We start from the raw sequence: 21004 nt of genomic DNA on the forward strand, positions 1-21004 counted from the left end.
ACGATGTATAATGTCCTTCCAAAAAACATATTTTGAATTGGACTGTTGACACAGTTGAGTCATGGGGAAATCATGGAAAGTAGATGGCATATATCATTGGGTGTGTTTAAAGTTTTTGAGGAAATCACTTGTGAATTGTAGTGTGCCTTGAACGTTTACTTCCTTTTCATTGTGCCAAGGTATGTCACATTTTCTTTTAGTATTTAGAGCACTTTAAAGTTTTTCATGATACAACTAAGTGCATGTGTTGATGCATTGCAGTGAAGTAAATTATAGGCACTTGAACTCAAAATATGTACTTTGTTTTTCTTTATACTGTTTTCTGTCATCATAATTTACTATTTATTTATTAACTGCAAAGGTGGAGGTAAGTGCAAAGCACTGTCAGCCTAGACCAGTTCTGCCATCTGAGAGCATATTCTGAGAGTCATCTAGAATGGCATTTTGAAACTTTGATCAGGACCCACATTTTTATATTGCAAACATATTCAAGCATATATATACATATATATAATGTTGAAATGTTTACCCTTAAGATAGCGAAGTATTTAACTCTTATAATACAATGCATTCAATTTTTTTTCCTAGTGCTAGTTTTGACCCATTAATTTCACAGCCCACTAACGATTTGAAAGCTACCATTTGTAAAATAGTACTCTAGGGACAGAATTATTAAGTCAAGTACTTTATTTTTGAGTTTCTGTCCTAATGGCCCTTAAAAAAATGTTTTGTGTCTGGAGAAAACACGTTATGCTGGTAGGGCGAACATGATTCTCAAATGAGATTTGGTGTTTAAGATACCTTTTCGTGTGAGTTGGGTTGTCTGTAAACTGTTGCTAAAATATAACAAGAACCGATGTATGTGAATGCTCAAAGAAATTTTCCCTTTTTTAATTATAGTTTAATTGGAGTTAACCTATAAATTTAAGCAAAATTCATACTCAAAAAACACCCCAAATAATCTTTTATATTCATTTTGCTTTTATACTTTTGTGGCGATAAATACTATCCTGACTTGAAGTTCTAAAATATTTTAATTGTATTAAACTGATTTATCTGTTATTAACATTTGTGTTTGATTTTGGATCTCTGCTTTTGATATTGAATGGGGAAGGATTTTTGTGCAAACATTTCATCAAATATTTTTGCAGGGACACTTAGTCGGTCTGGATGAGCCAGCTTCGGGAGCTGGGCAAGAAGCTCTGCTTAAACAAGAGCAAGCAAAAATCATTCGATTCGAGAGACAAGCAGAAGAGTTCCTCAATGCAGTCTTTTGTAGAAAAGGTTGGTTCCAGTGAAGAATGACATTTAGTATCTGCTTGTCTTATTTTAGTCTCCTTAATTTCAATGTCAGTTTTTAAAAGAGTTTAATTTAAACACATTTTTCTTTATTGATAGTATACTTTATAATTTTCTATATTCCTTTGGTCAAGGGTAAATTGGAATGGGTGATGCAGCCCTCTCCCTCCTTTTTGCTATGCAGTGATGGTACCGTGTAAGATTTAGTAGTTAAATAATTCTTAAAATTATTATGAATGTGTGAAAATTGTAAGGTCTTAGTAGTTCTGTATTTTGTTAGACAAATTTTCTTACCTAAGCAGTCACTGTTGGGAGTTCCTTGATAGTCTAGTGGTTAGGATTCCAGGCTTCCATTGCCATGGCCCAGGTTCATTCCCTAGTCAGAGAACTAAGAATCCCACAAGCTCACAATATGGCCAAAAAAAAAAAAAAATGAAGTCACTATTTTAGTCACTGATAACCATAAAACTGTATAGAATTTTAATAATTCCTCATTGAAATTTCATTTGGAGGAAAAAGTTTTATCTTAAAATTAGATCTGCAAACTTTTTTTTCTCCTTGATACAGCCTTGTTTTACTAAAAATTTTAAGTACTAAAATTAAAGAAAGAAATTCTTTCTAAATGAATTTGTTTTCCTTATTTATGCCATCTCTCTAGTTCCACAATGGTGATTACTATGATAGGCTAGAAAGTTTTTTTTATTTAATCTTCAGCAGACTCAATTATTCCATTTTCTTTAATATTTCTCCATGTGCTCTGGTTTACACCTCTCATTCCTTTAAAAGTGGCCTTCTCTCTTCCAGAATTTGAGGAGTAATGTTTGTCTGTACACTGGTTATAAGTCTGATAAGTGCAGATTCCAACGGGTTGGTTACATACACTTGGAGACTAGCTGAGCTTCTGTTTAATGTGATTGATATTTTCAAAAGGGAGTATGAAGTAAAGCAACATACGAAATTAAGGAGTACAGAAGGGTTTTGTTTTTCAGAGGCACTTTTTTCCCTTCTTTTTCCATCAGATCTCCAGATAAAATTAAATCTTTTACTACATCCTCACTTCCTTTAATATCCTCTAGTACCCTCTGACCTCAAGCTCCCAACCAAAGGCCTCCGTGCTCACCATTTCATTTCCATAAAATACCCTGATTCCAAAGTTGTGTTCAAAACGTTAGTTTTATGAACATTTGAGTGTTTTATTAAAGTAACTCACATTTAAAGTATAAATGACTGATAGATCAGTTGTGAGTTTATTTAACTAAATAAAATACCTTTCCAGCTTTTCTGCTGTTCCTCTCCTTTAGGAAGTGCACTGGGTCATGGGTCTAATGCTTGTAGGAAATGTCATTAACTGAAAAGAGGAACTCCTCTTCCTAATTTACATGGAGGAACCAACCACTTTTAATCCACTCTGCTTAGGGGGAGTTAGTGAGGTTAATCACAAGCAGATTCTTGAAGAGATTTCTAGCCTGCTTCTCTACTAGTCCCATCTCTTTGTTGTATAGGAATAATGTAGGTTAAAGTTCTTGTAAGTGTTTTTATCCAAAAATTAAATTTAGGGGTACATTCCCTTTAGAGGAGAAATTCTTACCTTGGAATAGGTCTTAAGAGATGAGAATCCTCTGAAATTGTAGAATTGTTTGTATATTTGTCTGTATACTGGCATATGATGCTTAGAAAAAGAAATACTGCTTTGCAGTTGGAAGTTTCTCCTTTATGTGCTAATATTGTTACTTTTAGATTTTTTATTAATCCTCTTGGGTGTGTCTAAAGATGGGCATTAGTAGGCTTCAAATTGATATCAAAAAATGTTCCAGAGATGTAACAGGCAATTTAATCTGAGAATATTTTGTTTTTAATAAATAAGATATTTGGATTTAGTCATTTGTTTCCAGAGTATTACAAATTGTTTGAATAATTGAGTATGAACAGGTTATCTGTAGCTAGGTAGGAACATTAGTTGCAAATAAAAGTAGGTTTTTGTGGTATGGACTCTATGTAATAAATTCCAATTTAAGGACGGTACAGCTGTCATAATCATTTCTTTTCATCTGGCTTTGTCACTTGTCTCTCAAAATTTGACACTTTCCTAAAAGTTAGATTTGCATTTTAAAAACATAACAGGTGGCTATGATGTAGCATTCATGTGCTTTCTGTAGTTTTAACTTTGACCTGATACGTTGTTTTTATTTGACTCAGTTGTGCATGTTTCCCTGAGGATGGCTAGGTTTATAGATGTTGTGTTTTAAGTAAATTAAAGAATGAAATGCTTCAAGAAATTTTCAAGAGACATAGCAGGAAATGATCTTTGATCATAAACACGAACTGTTTCATGAATATAGTAGTTCTTCAACAGAGGGGCAAAATATGCTGCAGACATTTAAAGATCAAAAGTAGCTATTTATGGTTTTTATCCTAAAATCTTTGACTCTTTGCAAGTCTCTTTAATATTTATTAATCTAGTTAAACACAGAAATATCTCATAAATTCATTTTTGCTTCCTGTTTGGAAGCTTTCTTTTATTTTCCAGCTTTTCAGATGATAAAAAGATACAGTAACATCTTAAAACTTAAAATTATATACATTCAGAGGATTTTATGATATGGAAAGAAAAAAAGTTAAATGACTCTCTACTTAATAAGAAATCCTAATAAGAAAACGCAGAGAAGAGAGGTTGAACAAAGCAATACATGGCTAAAATGTCATTAAACCATGTAAGGAACCCCTGTCAGTGATTGTAATAACTTCTGAACTTAATTACCTAGTTGAATACGTTTATTCTTTAACCATCTAGCATACCCATAGTCTCTTTTATAGAGAGGAAACTTAAGATTGAAAATACTTTATAGTAGAACAGAAATGTTATTATTGATAGAACAAACCTTATTAAACTCCAGAGAATTAAATATTCTGACTTTAGGATATGACTATCTTCTGATATTGAATATTGTCCTCCTTCAGGAAAAAAATTTGTTCTTGGGAGTCCTGTTTGATTTGAATGATGTGTTTGGTTTTTAGATTTTAGTGATAAATTAATAGCAATTAGTCAGTTTTTCTGACTAATCAAGGTTTCTTATAGCTCCAAAATACTATGGGTAAAGTAACTGACCTTCTGTGGTTAATCTTTAAAAGAGTAAGGAAACTCAGGTTTTCTGAGACCCATCTTCTAAAGCCTAGGAAGTGTAGGAAGGAAGTATAAAATATGGGTGGAATGTTTTAATCAAGGGTCTATCACTAGCCATCTGTACAAAATTGAACATGCCATTTACTCTTTAGATCACATTTATCTCATTTGTTGCTTTTTTTTTTAAGAACTGTTTGTTGACTGATTTGATAGTGATCCATTTATTAGTCAACTAAATACAAATGCATACTTTATACCAAGATCAGGTGCTGAGAGTACAGGAGTAAACAAACATTATCTCTGCTTTTCTCAAACAACGTTTAATCTCCCTGATAGTGTGTTAATGACAGAGATGTGATGATAATATATTTATGCAAAATGTTTTCCCTTTTATTTTACTTTCAGGGTCCCTTCCAGTCCTGAGGGTTTTATAAGTTGGTGAATTCATATGGTCTTTATTTTAAAATTAACATTGATTAGAAATTGATAACTTAGATGTTTATTACTTCCTCTTCTACTGTGTTCAGTGGTTGGTAGAGCATAAAGAACTTATCAAAAGTAAGTTGGTCTTAAAGTTTTGAGGTTTGGCATTTAAACTCCTAGCCTAGAGATTCTAGAAGTGTAGTCCCCAGGCCAGCAGCATCTAGAAACTTGTTAGAAACACCAATTCCTGAGCTTACTCTAGAACTGCTAAATCAGTAACTCTGGAGAAATGACCCAGCAATCTCTTTTTACAAACCCTCAAAGTGGTTGTGATGAGTATTAAAATGTGACATCTGTTGCCCTGGCCTATCATGAATCTTAAGTACCTCCTTTTATAATGTTGATATGCCTGCAGTCTTTAAGCAGAAAGTGTTCATTCTTCAGTAATATAGGAAGATAATGATTGAAGGATCTAGGGGAAACCAGATGTGATCCATAGGTGGTAAAGAAGGGAGTAATTTCATTGAAAAGGGGTTTGGGGATTTCTATATCAGGTAAGTGATTCTTACCCATATGATATACTATTTGTTATCCCTTTATTTGACTTCATATTCGGGGGTGGGGGTGGTATGTAGAAATAATTTTATTAAAATTTTATTTTTAAAAATCAACTTTTATAAGCCTGCAGATTAAAAATATAGCTCTAAGAGGGAATACTATTTTTAGGATATTGCATTTTAAGAAAGAAAAATAAAATGAAATTTTGTTTGCTTGAAAGCTGTCTCTTTTTAGTACATTGTCCCACTTTAAAAGTAAATAAATCTTTGTTTACAGACAGTCCCTGGGTCTCCGACCCCAATATTCCCCTAGTGGCCCGTGAGATCATGCAGCGAATGATCCAACAATTTGCTGCTGAATATACCTCAAAAAATAGCTCTACTCAGGACCCCAGCCAGCCCAATAGCACAAAGAACCAAAGCCTGCCGAAAGCATCTCCAGTCACCACCTCTCCCACGGCTGCAACTGCTCAGAACCCTGTGCTCAGCAAACTTCTCATGGCTGACCAAGACTCACCTCTGGACCTTACTGTCAGAAAGTCTCAGTCAGAACCTAGCGAACAAGGTATGGTTTGATGTCAAGATCTCCTCTGTCCAATAGAATACTTTTAGTTTGGGGAGAAAAAATGGTATTGGCATGTAGGGCATCACTAATGTGATTTTTAAATTATTCTGGACTCTGCAGTGATAGAGAAGAAGTATAAATTGGCTACCTTACCCATCAGTAGTTCATAGTCATGATTGATGTACCACCTGGGAAAGTTAAGTGCTTATATAGTTACTTGATATTTATATGAGTATTGCATACTTTCCAAAGCATTGTCATATCCATTGTTTTTAAAATCCTTTTGAAAAATTAACTTCCCCCCCCCTTCCCATCAATGTTTAGGATTAGCATCTACCTGAGAAATAAATACATCTTGTTAGGTAGGAGTTACATTCTGCATGTGAGATCATGAGGCAAAAATATATATTACTTGCATTTTTAAAAAACTCAGGGGATTAGAAATATTGAGAAGATAGTGGAAACACTTGGGTTGTTAAAATATATTCAGCATTTTATAAATACACATACATACACTGTATTATGAACTAGTTAGAATATTTTCAAAAGGTGTCTATTGGTGAGGGTGCTAATTAAGTTAAGAGATTGAGAGGGTATCAGTTTTGCAGAGCAGCTATTTCTTGAGTCTTTGAAAAGGTACTCTCTTAAGTATATTATATCTTTGTTGCTTTGTGATCTCATTTTACCTTTAATTTCACAAAGATGAAGTAATCATTTCAATTTGGCCACTATTTGAACCGCTACAAGTTATAGATTAGTGATATCTGTATTACTGAGATTTTATTGCCATAGAAGTCTCATAAAAGTGTGAATTTATTGGTGAGAAATAGATTTATTTTGAAAAGTAAGTTTAATTCATGTAGGAATCTCTTTGAAAGAACTTTATTTTGCTCATTTTAAGTAATTTATGAAGTAATGACATTTAATGGGCTGGCTTTAGTTGCTTCTTAAAGAATATTTTTTTGAATAGCTTTCCTTTGCCTTCTTTCTCTTTCTGTGAGTGAACAGCAGTCAAAATCTCTTAAGATTTCCCAGCAGGAGACCTTCTAGACCTCCTTTGGTTACCATGTTGTTTATAAAGTTATTCTTTTCCGTTTTATAGAGAATTGTTTTCTTTACCACAGATTGGTAGTTTTCATTAACAGTCTATTTGCTCTAAAGGTTGCATTTCAAACTTCGGGTTTATAATAGGAGAATGATGGCATAGAGGTTGTGTCTAAAATATTAATAATGGAGATTAACATGCAAAGATACACATTAGTCTAATTTAACTTCTTATGGCAAGTGTTATACTTGAAAGGTATGTTGTGTTGACAGCAAGAGAAATTCGAGCTAGATGATAGGATTATAGTATATCAACTTCAAATGAAACATTTCTAAAATTATTTTTCCTAACAAATTTTAATGTATTTTCAACTTAAATCACAATTTTTCAGTGATAGGTTTGAAGTATGTTACCTATAATATGATTAGACTGTGAAAATAATATTGTCTTTGAAGCAGTGCATTTTCTTGTTAGGAATCTAATTGGATTAGATCTCTAATGGAATACTTGGTTCTACAAGATTTCAATTATGTTTTTAGAAATATTAGTGGCTCTAAGAGACAACACAGTGTCCTTACTTTGTATGAGTTGAGGGCTTTTTTAGTTTATAAACTGAGTTGCATATTTATTTCTAACTACCTGAAATAGGGAGTTACAGTGTCCTCGGACAGAAGTCCCAAGAGGGTTCTGTATTGGCGTGGTCTTTAATATAACCAGATAGCAGGCCTCTCTGCCTACCAACTGAAAATCAGAGGCATTGAGTGTTCCAATTTCGAACAGAACAGCAGCTTTAAAAGTTATTCAGACTATGAGTTTTCTTTTCTAGACATGTCTACAGGGGGAAAAATGGCTTTTGGATAGAGTTAAAGTCTTCTATTTTATGTTCTAATAACATGAATTTGTGATTTTTATAGTAAAAGAAAGAAATGATTATTCCCCCAAGGCTCCCATCAGTATCAAGGCCGTGTCATTCTTCTTTCTTTCCTTAAACTTTGCCATCAATTTATAGTAGCTTATTAATTGAAAAACCTTGCCTTTGTAAATATGAGCAAGTAAATTTTGAATCTCTGCTGATTTTCCCTGAAAGTTTGAATCCAAATATACAGACTTTTGCAGATATGTCCAAATAGTAATTTGGATATATGCAAATTATAAACAGTTAACAACTGATTCATCTTGCATATTATCTTATACAGTATATATGTTTACTATAACCATATAAATTTGTTTTTAAAATGAGTTTTGCATTTAAATTTTTTCTAAATCTAACTTTTATGTACCCCTGATACTTCAGGTAGCCTTAGCTCTTGAGAAATTTGGTTTTATAATTTGTATGACATTATCTCATTAATCTTATATACTTAGATCAAGGTAATTAAAAAAAATGACATCTCATAGTTCCATCACAGAGCCTCATATGATGTAAACTGCTGTTTCTAATATCTCACTGTATCTTAACATCTTTAGTGTTATGCTTTAACTTTTCTTTTGTCCTATTAATAAAATGTTTAACTCTTGGAGATGGTAGACACAACAGACTTTGATAAACTTATGTCTCTTTGGAAGAAAAAATATCCTGATTCTATTAATGAATTGGTTTTGTAACTGAAAACGTACGGCTAGTTTTATCTGTTTAGTTGAGTAAGCCTACTGCTTTGACACTTTTAGCCTATTCAGTTCACGTTGCTCCCAGTTTTTAATATTCTCAGGTGTTTCTTTGTGTCTCTGCAGACGGTGTACTTGATCTGTCCACTAAGAAAAGTCCGTGTGCTGGCAGCACTTCCCTGAGCCATTCTCCAGGCTGCTCCAGTACTCAAGGGAACGGGTAAGGGAAAATATTTGTGGCCTTCCACAGTTTTACAGGGGACAGTTTATCAAAGATTGATGCCAGTCTCCCTTGTATGTTTTAAAACAGTCCATTAGAGTAACACTCCTATGGTGGGTTACAGTCCATGGGGTCACAAAGAGTCGGACACAACTAAGCAACTAACACTTACAGGTGGACCGTTAGTAAAATTACTTTTAGTCTGTCAATCAAGTAAAGGCACAATCTATGAAATCTAGAATTGGCAAGTATAGTCAATTTTGCCCGTTTAGTACAAATAATAAATAATTAGGAATATGGCAAGAATGTCTTTGGGTTTTTTGTTGTTGAGTGTTGAGGAATATGAACCCAACCTAAATAATTCCAGAGTTCACATGTAAAGGCAGTGTTTTGTATGCTGAAGTTGTTGAATGAAAGTTGGGTTCCAGTCTTTAACTTGGTGTTGCTAACGGAGTATAGGGGCTATTCGTTTTTTCCTTGCTTGGTTTGGTTTGGTTTGGTTTATTGATTTGAACTGCAATTTTAACTCTTGTGTGGCAGTTCAGAAAATAATTGTGTGTATTTTTTGTTTTTGATTAGATAAGACTGGTTGTCGGTGTTGATAGATAACCATCTTAAGCTTCCAAGACATTATTACATAATCAGTTTTGAGAACTATTACCAGACTAAAGAGGATTTTCTAACCACCCAATTTTATAGTGCAAGAATTATCTAATTCTCTCTGTATGTGTACATAGTAGCCATTTTTAAGTGTCATATATTAAGATGCTTAGATGCCATATTGGGACGGCATTTCATAAAACTGTGTTGTGACCAAAAATGAGCTTCATCTAGATATGAAACATAGTTAATTATTTAGGTTTATTTAACTCTTAGAATGTCAACATGGGGAAGATACTTAGATATCAAAGGAGTAAGTAGGCACTAAATGGACTAACCTTCTCCAGCTTACTCTTAATTACCTTCAAATCGAAGGATTCCTTTACTGACTTCTAAAATGCTCCCTTTATTTTCTCTAAAATTCCATCATCTTCCTTTTTCTCTCCTCCTTTATTCAGTCTAAAAGTAACAGTAATTTAATTCATTTTGCATAGTTTACTAATCATTTTTTTTCTTAAGCCCTTTTTTCACTATAGTTCATACTATATATATAAGTCATCATGGTCCCAAATCATTTGGTTCCATTTATGTATCAAAAAGCTTGAGTTGTGTAAACAAGGACACGTGTAGAAGCCTAAGTGCTGTTTGCATAAATACATCCCTTGTATAAGATTTTCTTTAAACTTGGCCACCAGATCTGTGTACTGTATGGTTGAAATTGCTGTGTTTGTCCCTCTGAATGGAAAGCAAATGCACTCATTGTGGTAGAGTTTTCTGGAAGACGAAAGCACCAAACAGTACTACCCACCTTTTAGTTGAATTGTCATCCATATTATATTATTTACTGGTGACAGCAGAGTCCCTGTAGACTTTCGGAAAACATAGCTGATTTACCATTATTTCTGCAAAGTTCTGCTTTTGTGCCTAGTTAATGTAATTATTCCCCTTGGGCATGCTTTAGCAGTTACTAGTTTTATCACTGATAAATCCTTCTCTACTGTAAAAATGAAAACCTTATGAATTAACTTTATGTCAGTTGTTGATTTTTTTAAAGCATTATTTGAAAGTATCCCACTTAAAATTTCAAGATCAATGCTTGGTATTTTAAGAAGAAGGTTTCCTTCAACTAAAGAAAATGCTAAAAAATTGTTTCTATAACTCTGACAATAATTACTTTGAATAGAACTTAAGGAACAAAGTTTTTGGGAAAATAAAGGGCAATTTCTTTAAAGCTTGGATTATTTCAAATGGAAAACTGAGTGGTATTTGTGTATCTGCAACAAATAGTGTTTTAAATGAAGAAATGTGGTAAGTTATAATTTGATGGGTAAAAATTTCATTGCCTTGGTTTGGGGTTCCCCCCCTACCGTGGGGCTGGTAGCCATTTTTTTTTTCCCAAGCAAAATAAGAAATGTCATTTGGAGTTGCCTGATTTTTGATAAGAACATCAACTTGTTTGTGGGAATAAATGAGCAGTTATCTGTGGGTTCCACCAATGTAAATTGTTCGTTTTATAGCTGATTGTCATGAATGTTGAATATGTTGCATTAAAATAAATAATTTGGCTTACTCTTTTATTACTGTACTTGTTTAGTGGTAACGTCACGTTGGTAACACAATTCTTTGTAGTATGGAGACTTGATGATTACTTTGTAATTAGTAATTAAGGTGCTATTTTCAGACAGTTGCGCGAAACTTTTTCTCCGAATATTTGTGAACCCAACCAGAGACTAGCTGACAGGTTTAATTTTTCTTTGCCCAAAAGCTCCTGGTTTTTTTTCTTTTTCTTTTTTTGTTTTTTGCTTTTGTTTTTGTTTTTTGTGAACAAGTTTAAAACTAACTGCTGAGACCATTTTTTTTTTTTAATTTTAGAGAAAATAAATAAATAACACAAAGTGATGTTACCCAAGCAAGGCGTTCTAATAAAGGAGTGGTCCCCTCACCCATCCCTCCCTACCTGTGCAAGTCCTGCTCACATCAGTTTCCTTCCATCCAATTAGGCGACCTGGGAGACCCAGCCAGTACCGCCCAGACGGACTTCGGAGTGGTGATGGGGTACCTCCAAGAAGCTTACAGGATGGAACCAGGGAAGGTTTTGGACACTCCACATCACTCAAAGTTCCACTGGCTCGATCCCTGCAGATTAGTGAAGAACTACTGAGCAGAAACCAATTGTCCACAGCTGCCAGCCTTGGGCCGTCTGGATTACAGAATCATGGACAGCACTTAATATTATCCAGGGAAGCCTCTTGGGCAAAACCACATTATGAGTTCAACCTCAGCCGTATGAAGTTCAGGGGAAATGGTGCACTCAACAACATCAGTGACCTTCCTTTTCTTGCAGAAAACTCTGCCTTTCCAAAAATGGCACTTCAAGCAAAACAAGATGGGAAAAAGGATGTGAGCCATTCATCTCCTGTAGATTTAAAGATACCACAAGTTCGAGGAATGGATCTTTCTTGGGAATCTCGCACTGGTGATCAGTACAGCTATAGCTCTTTGGTAATGGGTTCACAAACGGAGAGCGCGCTTAGTAAAAAATTAAGGGCTATTCTTCCAAAACAAAATAGAAAAAGCATGTTAGATGCTGGACCCGATTCTTGGGGCTCAGATGCTGAGCAGTCTACCTCTGGACAGCCATATCCCACATCGGATCAAGAAGGAGATCCTGGCTCCAAGCAGCCTCGGAAGAAAAGAGGGCGTTACAGACAGTACAACAGTGAGATACTGGAGGAAGCGATCTCAGTGGTTATGAGTGGAAAAATGAGTGTTTCCAAAGCTCAGAGTATTTATGGGATTCCCCACAGTACACTGGAGTACAAAGTAAAGGAGAGGCTGGGCACTTTGAAAAACCCTCCAAAGAAAAAGATGAAGTTAATGAGGTCGGAGGGGCCAGATGTTTCTGTAAAGATTGAATTAGATCCCCAGGGAGAGGCAGCACAAAGTGCAAATGAATCAAAAAATGAGTAGGAATACTGTAGAGTGCCAATTACTGTACACACTGGGTGAGCACTGCTGCGTGGTTCAGCTGTCGTGGCTGCGCCTAACTTCATTTCTGTGACACTCGTTTCTTTGCAGACTTTGCATTGACCTGTGTGTACAGAGATGAAGGGTGCATTCTGAATGTTGCATATTTTAAATTTTTCATGTGCAGTATGGCTCGAGATATTGTTTGGCCTTTTTGCATGTTTCTCTACAAAAGAGAATTGAGTTACCTCACAGAGAACAGATACATGGAAGTGGACTCCTTGCCTGTAGAGCCTGCATGCTTTTCTTTCTTTTTTTTCCTTAAGTTATATTTGCCTTTATTTAAAAAGAAAAGAAAAAAGCCCCCTTTTAGAAACCACCTGTCGTTTTGGGAGCTTTATCACTGCGAATTGGAAAGCCATCTTATAAAATTATTCACATTTTTTTCTTCAGAGATTCAACTAATGTAAGGGTTAAACTAAAGAAACTAAGGACAATGAACCTTTGAATTTAAGAAATTTGACTGTTCAGTGATAAATAATTCTTTGGATCAATTAACATTTTTATGGTTTCCCTTCTCACTGTTAAGTTTACTTAACAAATTAGCAGTCTGTTTAGTGCTCACCCAGAGGGGAAGGAGGTGGAAAGTGTGCACACACTACCTTCAGAAACGCTTCGGTTAATTACGGTGTAACACTACCTTTGCTGTAATTTCAGTTGGGATTTTCTAAGGGTAGAATTTGGTCTCACCCAACAAGTGAGGATATAGCCTTATCTCATGGAGGACGAGCTCCCTTCTTACTCAGGAGCAGTCAGGGTACAGTACATAAAACAATAGAGGATGCCTCATTTTAGCAAACTAAGTTTCTTTGTATTCTTAAATCTTTTTACAGATTTGATCATGTGCTAACTAACAACTGAATGTCAGTTGCAGCAACTATTTTAAAATTTTTAAGATCTGTTTGTTGGGGGGATGGGAGAAATAGGGGGGAAATGTGTGTGAGTAATTATAATAATGCAAAAGTGGTATCTAGATTTTACAGCCTCAGTAATCTGCTCAAATATCCACACAAGTGAAGAATCTGTGTTTGTGGTGAGAGAAAAAAAACACAAACCCAAGGTAACCTAATGTGATTTAGGTTGCTTTCACTTCTAACAATAATTCTATCAGAAATCAAGCTCCTTAGCAATTCTTTTTTAACTAATTCAAATACTAGTACAAGGTGGGCAGGGATTTTTAGTTTTTAATTTAATTTGTTGTTTTGAACTTTTTTTGGCATCCTACATACTATCCCTTTCTCAACTTTTCTGCTATTTAGCCAATTTTTATGGTTGTTTAGCACACCGTTAGCACAGGACCTTTCAGATTATGTTCTGTATAAGCACTCCTTAAAGAAGATCTAAGCTTTTTTTTTTGAGATGGGCTTTTAAAGTCACACTGATAAGGCTTGTGACATTTATTTTCTACAATTTCTTCTGCAAGAATAACAGGTAAATAAAGCCCATGAAATTTAATTTTGCATCATGACCAAATTGAAATTACTCTTTCTTCAAAACAAAATCTACCATACATGACCCTATATTCTTACCTACTGAAAAAGGTGATCAGGCCCTTCTAAATGCTTAATCAAAAACAAACCCCAAAAAGTCATTGGATTTTTTTTGGTGAAATAAAATCAAACTGGGAGCGTTAAGTTGAGGTTAATGATTTCTGATGGATACTAACAGTTTGAGGAGTAGGTCCAGACATTCCCAAGGCGTAAATTCTTGCCTGGAAACTTTGGAGCAGTTAATTAGGTTAACGATAGTTTTTCCTTGGCACCCTTTGTGTTCAAAGGTTAGGCACACCATTGCTGTTACTAAAATACACACATTCTTGGCATAGCCTGGGCTTGGGTTCCTCTTTTGGTTTGGTTATTATGTGTAGCAGTTTGATCAGTGGATGACTGAGCCTGTTTCCTCTTAGTTTGCTAGTCTTCTCAGCAGAAAAAGCAGTTTGGGTTCAGAGCAGTGTATGACTCTGCAGTATTTTCTAGCCTAGCTGGAAGTTGCAATAAAAATACTTAATGAAATATATGGTTTTCATCTGCAGTTGAAGGAAGTAGTAGAAGTTTTGCTAAAAGCAAAGGACTAAGCTTATGAAGGAACGCCTCCTTTGTTCCACACTCGATTTGTCACACACAATTAATTGTAACCATGGTGCCTTTTTGCATGATGTTTAGGGGCATTCTATAGCCCAGCATTGCTGCAGAAAGGTCCTTTGAGCAATTAATTTGTGCTTCTTTTTAATCCCCTCAGAAAGGCATCAATAAGGCCCATTAAAAAATCTGGCCCTAAAAGTTCAACTTTTGTAGAGTTTTACTGTTCAGAGAGGTTTTAATCCCATGTGGTAGTCTCTAAAGTGACGTATGAGTTGAGTTATGTAAATTTTGTCATTGTAGTGTAATGGAGTGATCATTTTACTAACATAAATATTTTCTATGTGTGTTTCAGTGGATGACAATCGAGCAGCAGAAGAATGGTGTGCCTACCCTTTAATGCTGCAGTTTAAATAAGAGAACTTGTATTGTGTCATTTCAGATTGTAGGCTGAGAGTTGTAAATAGTGAAAATTTGAGTACTTCTATTATTTGTTTTGGTTAGAAAGTGAATTTAAAAAACAAACCAAACTCTAAACTTTCTCAGATTAAAAGTCCTGAGACCTGAAGATTGTAATATTCATGTCTGTGAAGCTTTTAAACATTACACTTGAGATCAGTCATGACTTGATATTCAGGTAAATTTTCTTTTCCAAGAAGCTTTTGAATAAGCATATTTCCTCCAAAGGTCGGTTGGTCTCTCTCTCTTTTTCCTTTTGAGTGTAGATTATTTTAAAGCACTAATTGCATTACATTGGTAACTGCAATATAAAATAGCCATTATTGTTTTGTGAAGCATGGTTGAAATTAGATAGTGGTCCCTTTTAAATTTCATGAGCCTCTCAAAAAAAAAAACTTTAAAAAAAATACAGAAAGCTGCTGAATATTTCAAAAGATATATATTTTACCTTATTGTAGGTTTTGTAAAGTTAGTTTGTAATATTCAGGTGCACTTTTAATGTTAAATTTTGTGTTCAGAGTTCCATTATACCACGTGTTCCTTGGATGTGGCTCGTCACATGGCTGGCTCTCAGTCTTGGTGCCGCAGTGATCCCGTAATATTTGATTTCCCTCTTGATTTGCCACTATTCTGTATTGGCACTTTCAGTGTAGATATTCTAGTTTGGGGACATCCTCATAAATGTGTAATAGCGATTGGTCCATTCGCATGCTTAATTTCTGCTAATCAGAGTTTTGCATGGCCCAAACAACAGTTGACCATTTTTATGGTATGGGAAGGTATAGTTCACAACTATCTTTGTCACAAAAGCCTTTTCTCCTTTCATTTTCCAGTAGGCAGATGATGGCATTACTTCAACTGTATATTATTCAGACTAATGTTAGAAAGAGAGAGTGTATTTAAAATCAATTCCTACATTTTTTATGAGAAAACATAGATATAGAGTAGATAAGCTATGGCACTATAAAGTCAAAAAACACTAATTCTGTGGAAGGATTTCTAGGTGGTATTTTTATCATTAGCATTCTCACTTCTGAAACAGAGTCATCAAGCTTGACAGTAATGTGTTTATCACTTGTTCAGAAGGCTTACAAGTGACTGAACTATATTTGTGATGAGCTATACACTTTTTTTCTGTTCCCCAAATACCATGAAGGACAAGGTCTCTCTTTCAGGAAAAATAATTTATATTTGTGTATAATACTTTTTAATGTTAAGTTTGTTGTTATTCTGAAGTTTAGATGTTGCTTGACAAACCTTTGCTGCAGCAGATCATGGATATGAGTAAGGCTTTGTGTGATAATAGGGGTCCTTATGTGAAGTTAATTACTGTTCAGTTCTGGTGAGCAAGCTCAACAAGTGTAAAGTGTATATTAGCTTTATTTGGTACACTTTTACTTTACAATATTGAAGTGCTTTTAGAACTCTGGTTATCTTATATAAACCATTACCTCAATCAATTGGCATTTCCATTCCCCAGCATTTTACCTGAGCTATTTATAAGATGAGCTATATGGGATCAGATAGTAAAATAGTAAGGCACAATGAGAAGTTTAGTTCCGAATTTTCTGGAGAGAACTCTAAATTAGACTAAAAATGACTACCTGCAAAGGCTCATACCATAACTACCTTTTATCATTAGGCAGTACGTAGCAGCCTTGGAGCTGCTAGTGAGCTGCGTGTTCTCCCCCTGCCCCAAGTAAGCACATGGTGCGAGGCTTGGCTAAGCCTTTGTGACTCTTTATTATTTCATTGACCCATAATAGTGACGCTTGGATTCAGTCAGTTATTTTTATAAAACAAATTATTGAGTCAGCCCAGTGTCAGAACCTGAAATTATTTTGAGTAGTTACAGCTGATATGACAGCTCAGTGTCATTTTCTAAGAGCTGTTATCTCTGTAGGTTTAGTTTTGAAACGACACATCTTTCTTTTGTAATTATATTTTGTTTAAATGCCAGAGTTTGTTTTTATGTGACCCACCCTTTTCTATGTATTCAGGTTGCTGTCGTTGGTGATGGAATATGGCAATAGACTGAATTGCTCTACTTAGTCTTTTATAGGAGACATTAAAAGTTATAGGTTAAATTTTGACCTTCATGAAGATAGCAAAGATTGTTTTCCTTGTTACTTTCCATTATAATTAGGTCTTCATTAATACTATGGTCAGGCCAGTGTTATCAAACTTAATGGCTTTAACCAAACAGCCCATTTGGAAACTTGATTAAGCTATATAAGGATTTTTTTTAATCTAATTGCTTTCAAGCACTACTGAAAAGGAAAAAAGTATAATCGTGGTACAAGGAATGCAGACCTCCAAAGTCGTCTTAGTTTTTTTCTGGATACATTCTGTCCTTGAGACTTGAGTAGGATTTGTGAACATGGTGACTGAAGGGAAAATAGAGGAAATTCTTTTCATATTCTCTGTCTCTCATTCCCAAATAAACTCGCAGTTGCTTTTTAAAGAAGCAGACATTGGCCCTGTAGCTGTGTGCCCTAAGTGTTATGAAGGAGATTGGAAGAGGGAGTTGGGAAGTAGGGTGGGGAGAAGTAAGTAAAGCTGAAGGAAGGATTCCGCCCTATAACTAAATAACTAACTAAAACTGAGTCGCAGGATAGGGCACATGGGACAGTTGGGCCGCCTTCATTTGATAATCAGAAAAATCTTCTAGATTATTTGAAAAGTGAGAATCAAGACAAATAAATGTTGGCTTGACAGATAACAAAATTTGAGTTAATTCTGCAACTATTGGGGGGGTAATTTTAAGGTTTCCAGTTCACATAGAGCTATATCAAAAGCCGAAAAGCAAGCACTTTTAGTTAATCGTAGATTTATCGGATGTAGCAAATATTATAATCATAATATTTAATCTTTACTGTTTGAATATGAAAATAAACTCTTTACCCCATCTTGAACTGTCACTGAGCAGGTTCAAGATGGTGTTTTCAACACTGGAAATGACCCTACACACATACCAAAAAAATCTAAAGCAGTTAAGACATATTTTAAGATCCATACCTCTTAGACTTTTTAGATTTGTCTTGGGAAAGAATTTATGAACCTGTAACCAGTATTAGTGCAGTCTTGGGTTCCTTGTTCTGCATAATTGCACCCTTTCTCAGGTATGTCCTGAAAACATAAATTTTAAAATAATCTCTTTAGAGATTAGATTCTCAGTGGATAGTGTGTAAGGGGACTGGGGTGGGGGGGCGGCGGGAGGGTTGGATACAGGACACTGACACAGTAGAGCAGGGATTTTTAACATACAATCGCCAAATAGAATTTCAATCCGGAATATTTTACCCCCTCAGAAGGAGTTGAATAACATCTGTTATTTGGTGACTACTCGGTGCTACACTCCTAAAAGTCTTTTCTTTCAATCCAGGTAACTTTTCCCTGCTTGGTGGAAGGGTATATAGTTAACTTTACTGTCACTTAGGAAAGCACTTGTCTGAAATGTTTAAAATACTAGAAAAGGGATAATTCAGCACTTTTTCTGTTACAACACTAAAGTCTTAATTTATCTTCAGAGTCTTAGGTACTGTAAGTTTTAGGGTGATTATTTAAAAATATAAAGCATATTACATACTATGGGATCAGATCACATTTACACAAATAATTCTTGTCTTAATTTTTAAAAAGACAATAACATTTTGTACCTTTCAAGCAATTCCAAGTGACTGCCTCATTTTCCCCATTTCATTAAGCATTTCAGGCTGAGAATTTGGAATTTGAGAGGAGGTGAGGGGGAAATTCCCCAAAATGAAAAGTTGTGTCAGACAGTTTTAGAAAAATAAATCACTAGGAAAATGGGTAGGGATTCTCTCTCCCTTTAAGTCTTCAGGGAATGAGCAGTATTTAGAATCTTTGGCTGAAATTCAAGCCTTTTTACTGTGTAAATTTTTAATATTAATTCACTGACATGCTTTTTACATCAGAGGACTGAAAATGGATCTTAATGTTTTTAAGTTGTGGAAGGGTATATTTCTAAAATGAGGGGGGGATAATTAACTAGGTTAGTATACCAGCATTAGTAAGTTTAAGGAATTTTAGTATGTAATAGCAAAGTGTTTGATTAAAAGTCTAATCCTATATTGCTAGTCGAAATTAGTTACATTCTGATCTAGGAAAGATATAGTCATTGGATATTGATATGCTGTGCTGTCAGAAAACCAGACTAAGATAGAAACCTTTATCTGACTCCCACATGTTGCTTGTTCTGATGGGATGTATACTTTACAGCAGCTTATTGCTGCTTTGAGAAGAAATGTATAAACTATACATTTGGAGTGTTTGCATATAATTCTTTATAACCTCCACTTTAAACTGTCAGACATTGGTATTTTATCAGTCCACACTGTTAAATAAAGCTAATGTTCTTAGGAATCCAACTTGTACACACTGTTTAAAAACCCTCAGGGACAGTTTACACACTATTCTCACTCAATTCAGGTACTTTGATGCTATTCTTAAACCTAACAGTGACTTGTATTTTTCTGTTTTGCTTTTATTTTGACGTGCTGGTAGCACATCCTTGATGAATGTCAACTTAAAAAACTCAGTTCAGGTATCCAGGTATAACTCAGCCAAACAGATTTTAAAGCTGCATATAACTCTCCAGCACACGGTGCCTCACACTCTTATAGTGGCATTCTATATATTCAGTTATTACTACTGAGCAGATAATATGGGGGTTCCTGTTAACAGTGTATTTAAAAAAACAAAACGTGCATAAATGTATAGCCAGCACATGCTACACACATATACACAGTTCAACTATATATTTTTAAATGCCACTAATAGCCAGCACAATTAAAGGACATTCCTTGCTGCCTCTGTAAAATACGACAGATGCAGTTCTTCCTCAATGTGGCTCCTGCTTCTTCACCATACTACTACTAAATTCAAGCACTGGTCCTTGGGTGTCTGACCTCTACATTCTAGTTTATGCAATGTCTTTAGAGAATTCTGTGCACTGGCCACTGTGATGGAACCATTGGGCCAGGAGTGCTCTGAGTTTATTAGTAGTGATTCTGCCAAAGTTGGTGTTGTAACATGAGTATGTAAATGTCAAAAAATTAGCAGAGGTCTAGGACTATATATCAGCAGACAATTTTGTCAGTATATTTTGTAGCCTAGAAGCCCTCAATGACAAGTTTCTGATGTGAAGTTCTAATTTCAGCTTTAGCCTTTGCATCTTTTAATGTTAAGACTTGTCTGCTAGAGATCTTTATTCTTTAAAACTACTTTTGTTTTCTGCAGTACTATCTGTGGTTAACAAAACAGATTATTCCTCTGCTTTAATATTTGATATCTTACATCTAAAAGGCATTCTCCATATATAAAACCTAAAACCTTTGAAGATACAGAAAATGGCATCTTTCAGATTTCTAGAAGTTTGAGTGTCATGCAACAAAACAGGAACCCCCTTTACTCTTATGGACCTCATTTCAATATACTGTTTACAGTTTGACGGAATTGTATAATTTAATATTTCTCTTGTACTGTAGTTTATATTTATTTACAGATTTTTTTGTACGGTGTGATTTGAACTTTTTGTTCCTTGCTATGATCAATGTTTATGTAGTAGAGCACTTACGATCACAAATTAAGTTCTTTGGTTTGATTGCACTACATTAAATTTTTTTAATGCAGTTCTGATTTTTGACTGGACTAAAATAAGCTGTGTCTTAATGTATGTGATGAGTACTTAAAATTTTAATCCATGTGGTCCCCCCCTTTTTTTTTGCATTGTATGTCAGACGCGCTAGTTCTTCCGTGCATGTGTAAGAGTTAATGGTTCCATTGTATTATTTGACCATGACATTTTGGAGAAACATTCCCAGCTGTAATGTTGTGTATGGTAGTTCTCACTGGATGCTAGACTTTTCAAAACCACTATTCTTCTAATAAATTTTGTTGTGAAAACTGTTTTAAAAGCTTGGTTTCTACTTCTTAAGGGTATAATGCTCTTAAAAAAGATCCACAAAGGGGGTAAGATTTCG

At 34.8% G+C, this 21004-nt stretch overlaps 1 protein-coding gene across 9 annotated transcripts in view; it reads left to right on the plus strand.

Moving 5' to 3' along the window:
- The window catches only part of LCOR (ligand dependent nuclear receptor corepressor), a 124181-nt gene that overhangs the window by 84692 nt on the left and 18485 nt on the right, over positions 1-21004 (plus strand). For 5 of the 9 annotated variants that reach the window (XM_061402961.1, XM_061402959.1, XM_061402963.1 and 2 more), the window contains 3 exons: positions 1152-1284; positions 5678-5965; positions 8742-8835. The exons of 1 other annotated variant lie outside the window; for it this stretch is intronic. In XM_061402961.1, coding sequence (XP_061258945.1) covers positions 1152-1284; positions 5678-5965; positions 8742-8835 — 515 coding nt within the window. Of the gene's footprint in view, positions 1-1151; positions 1285-5677; positions 5966-8741; positions 8836-11435; positions 20931-21004 lie in introns of those variants that run through there. 3 more of the 9 variants (XM_061402967.1, XM_061402964.1, XM_061402966.1) reach the window with 3 other exon arrangements.

Source organism: Bos javanicus, chromosome 26 (assembly GCF_032452875.1).
Source record: "Bos javanicus breed banteng chromosome 26, ARS-OSU_banteng_1.0, whole genome shotgun sequence".
NCBI classification, from domain to species: Eukaryota; Metazoa; Chordata; class Mammalia; order Artiodactyla; family Bovidae; genus Bos; species Bos javanicus.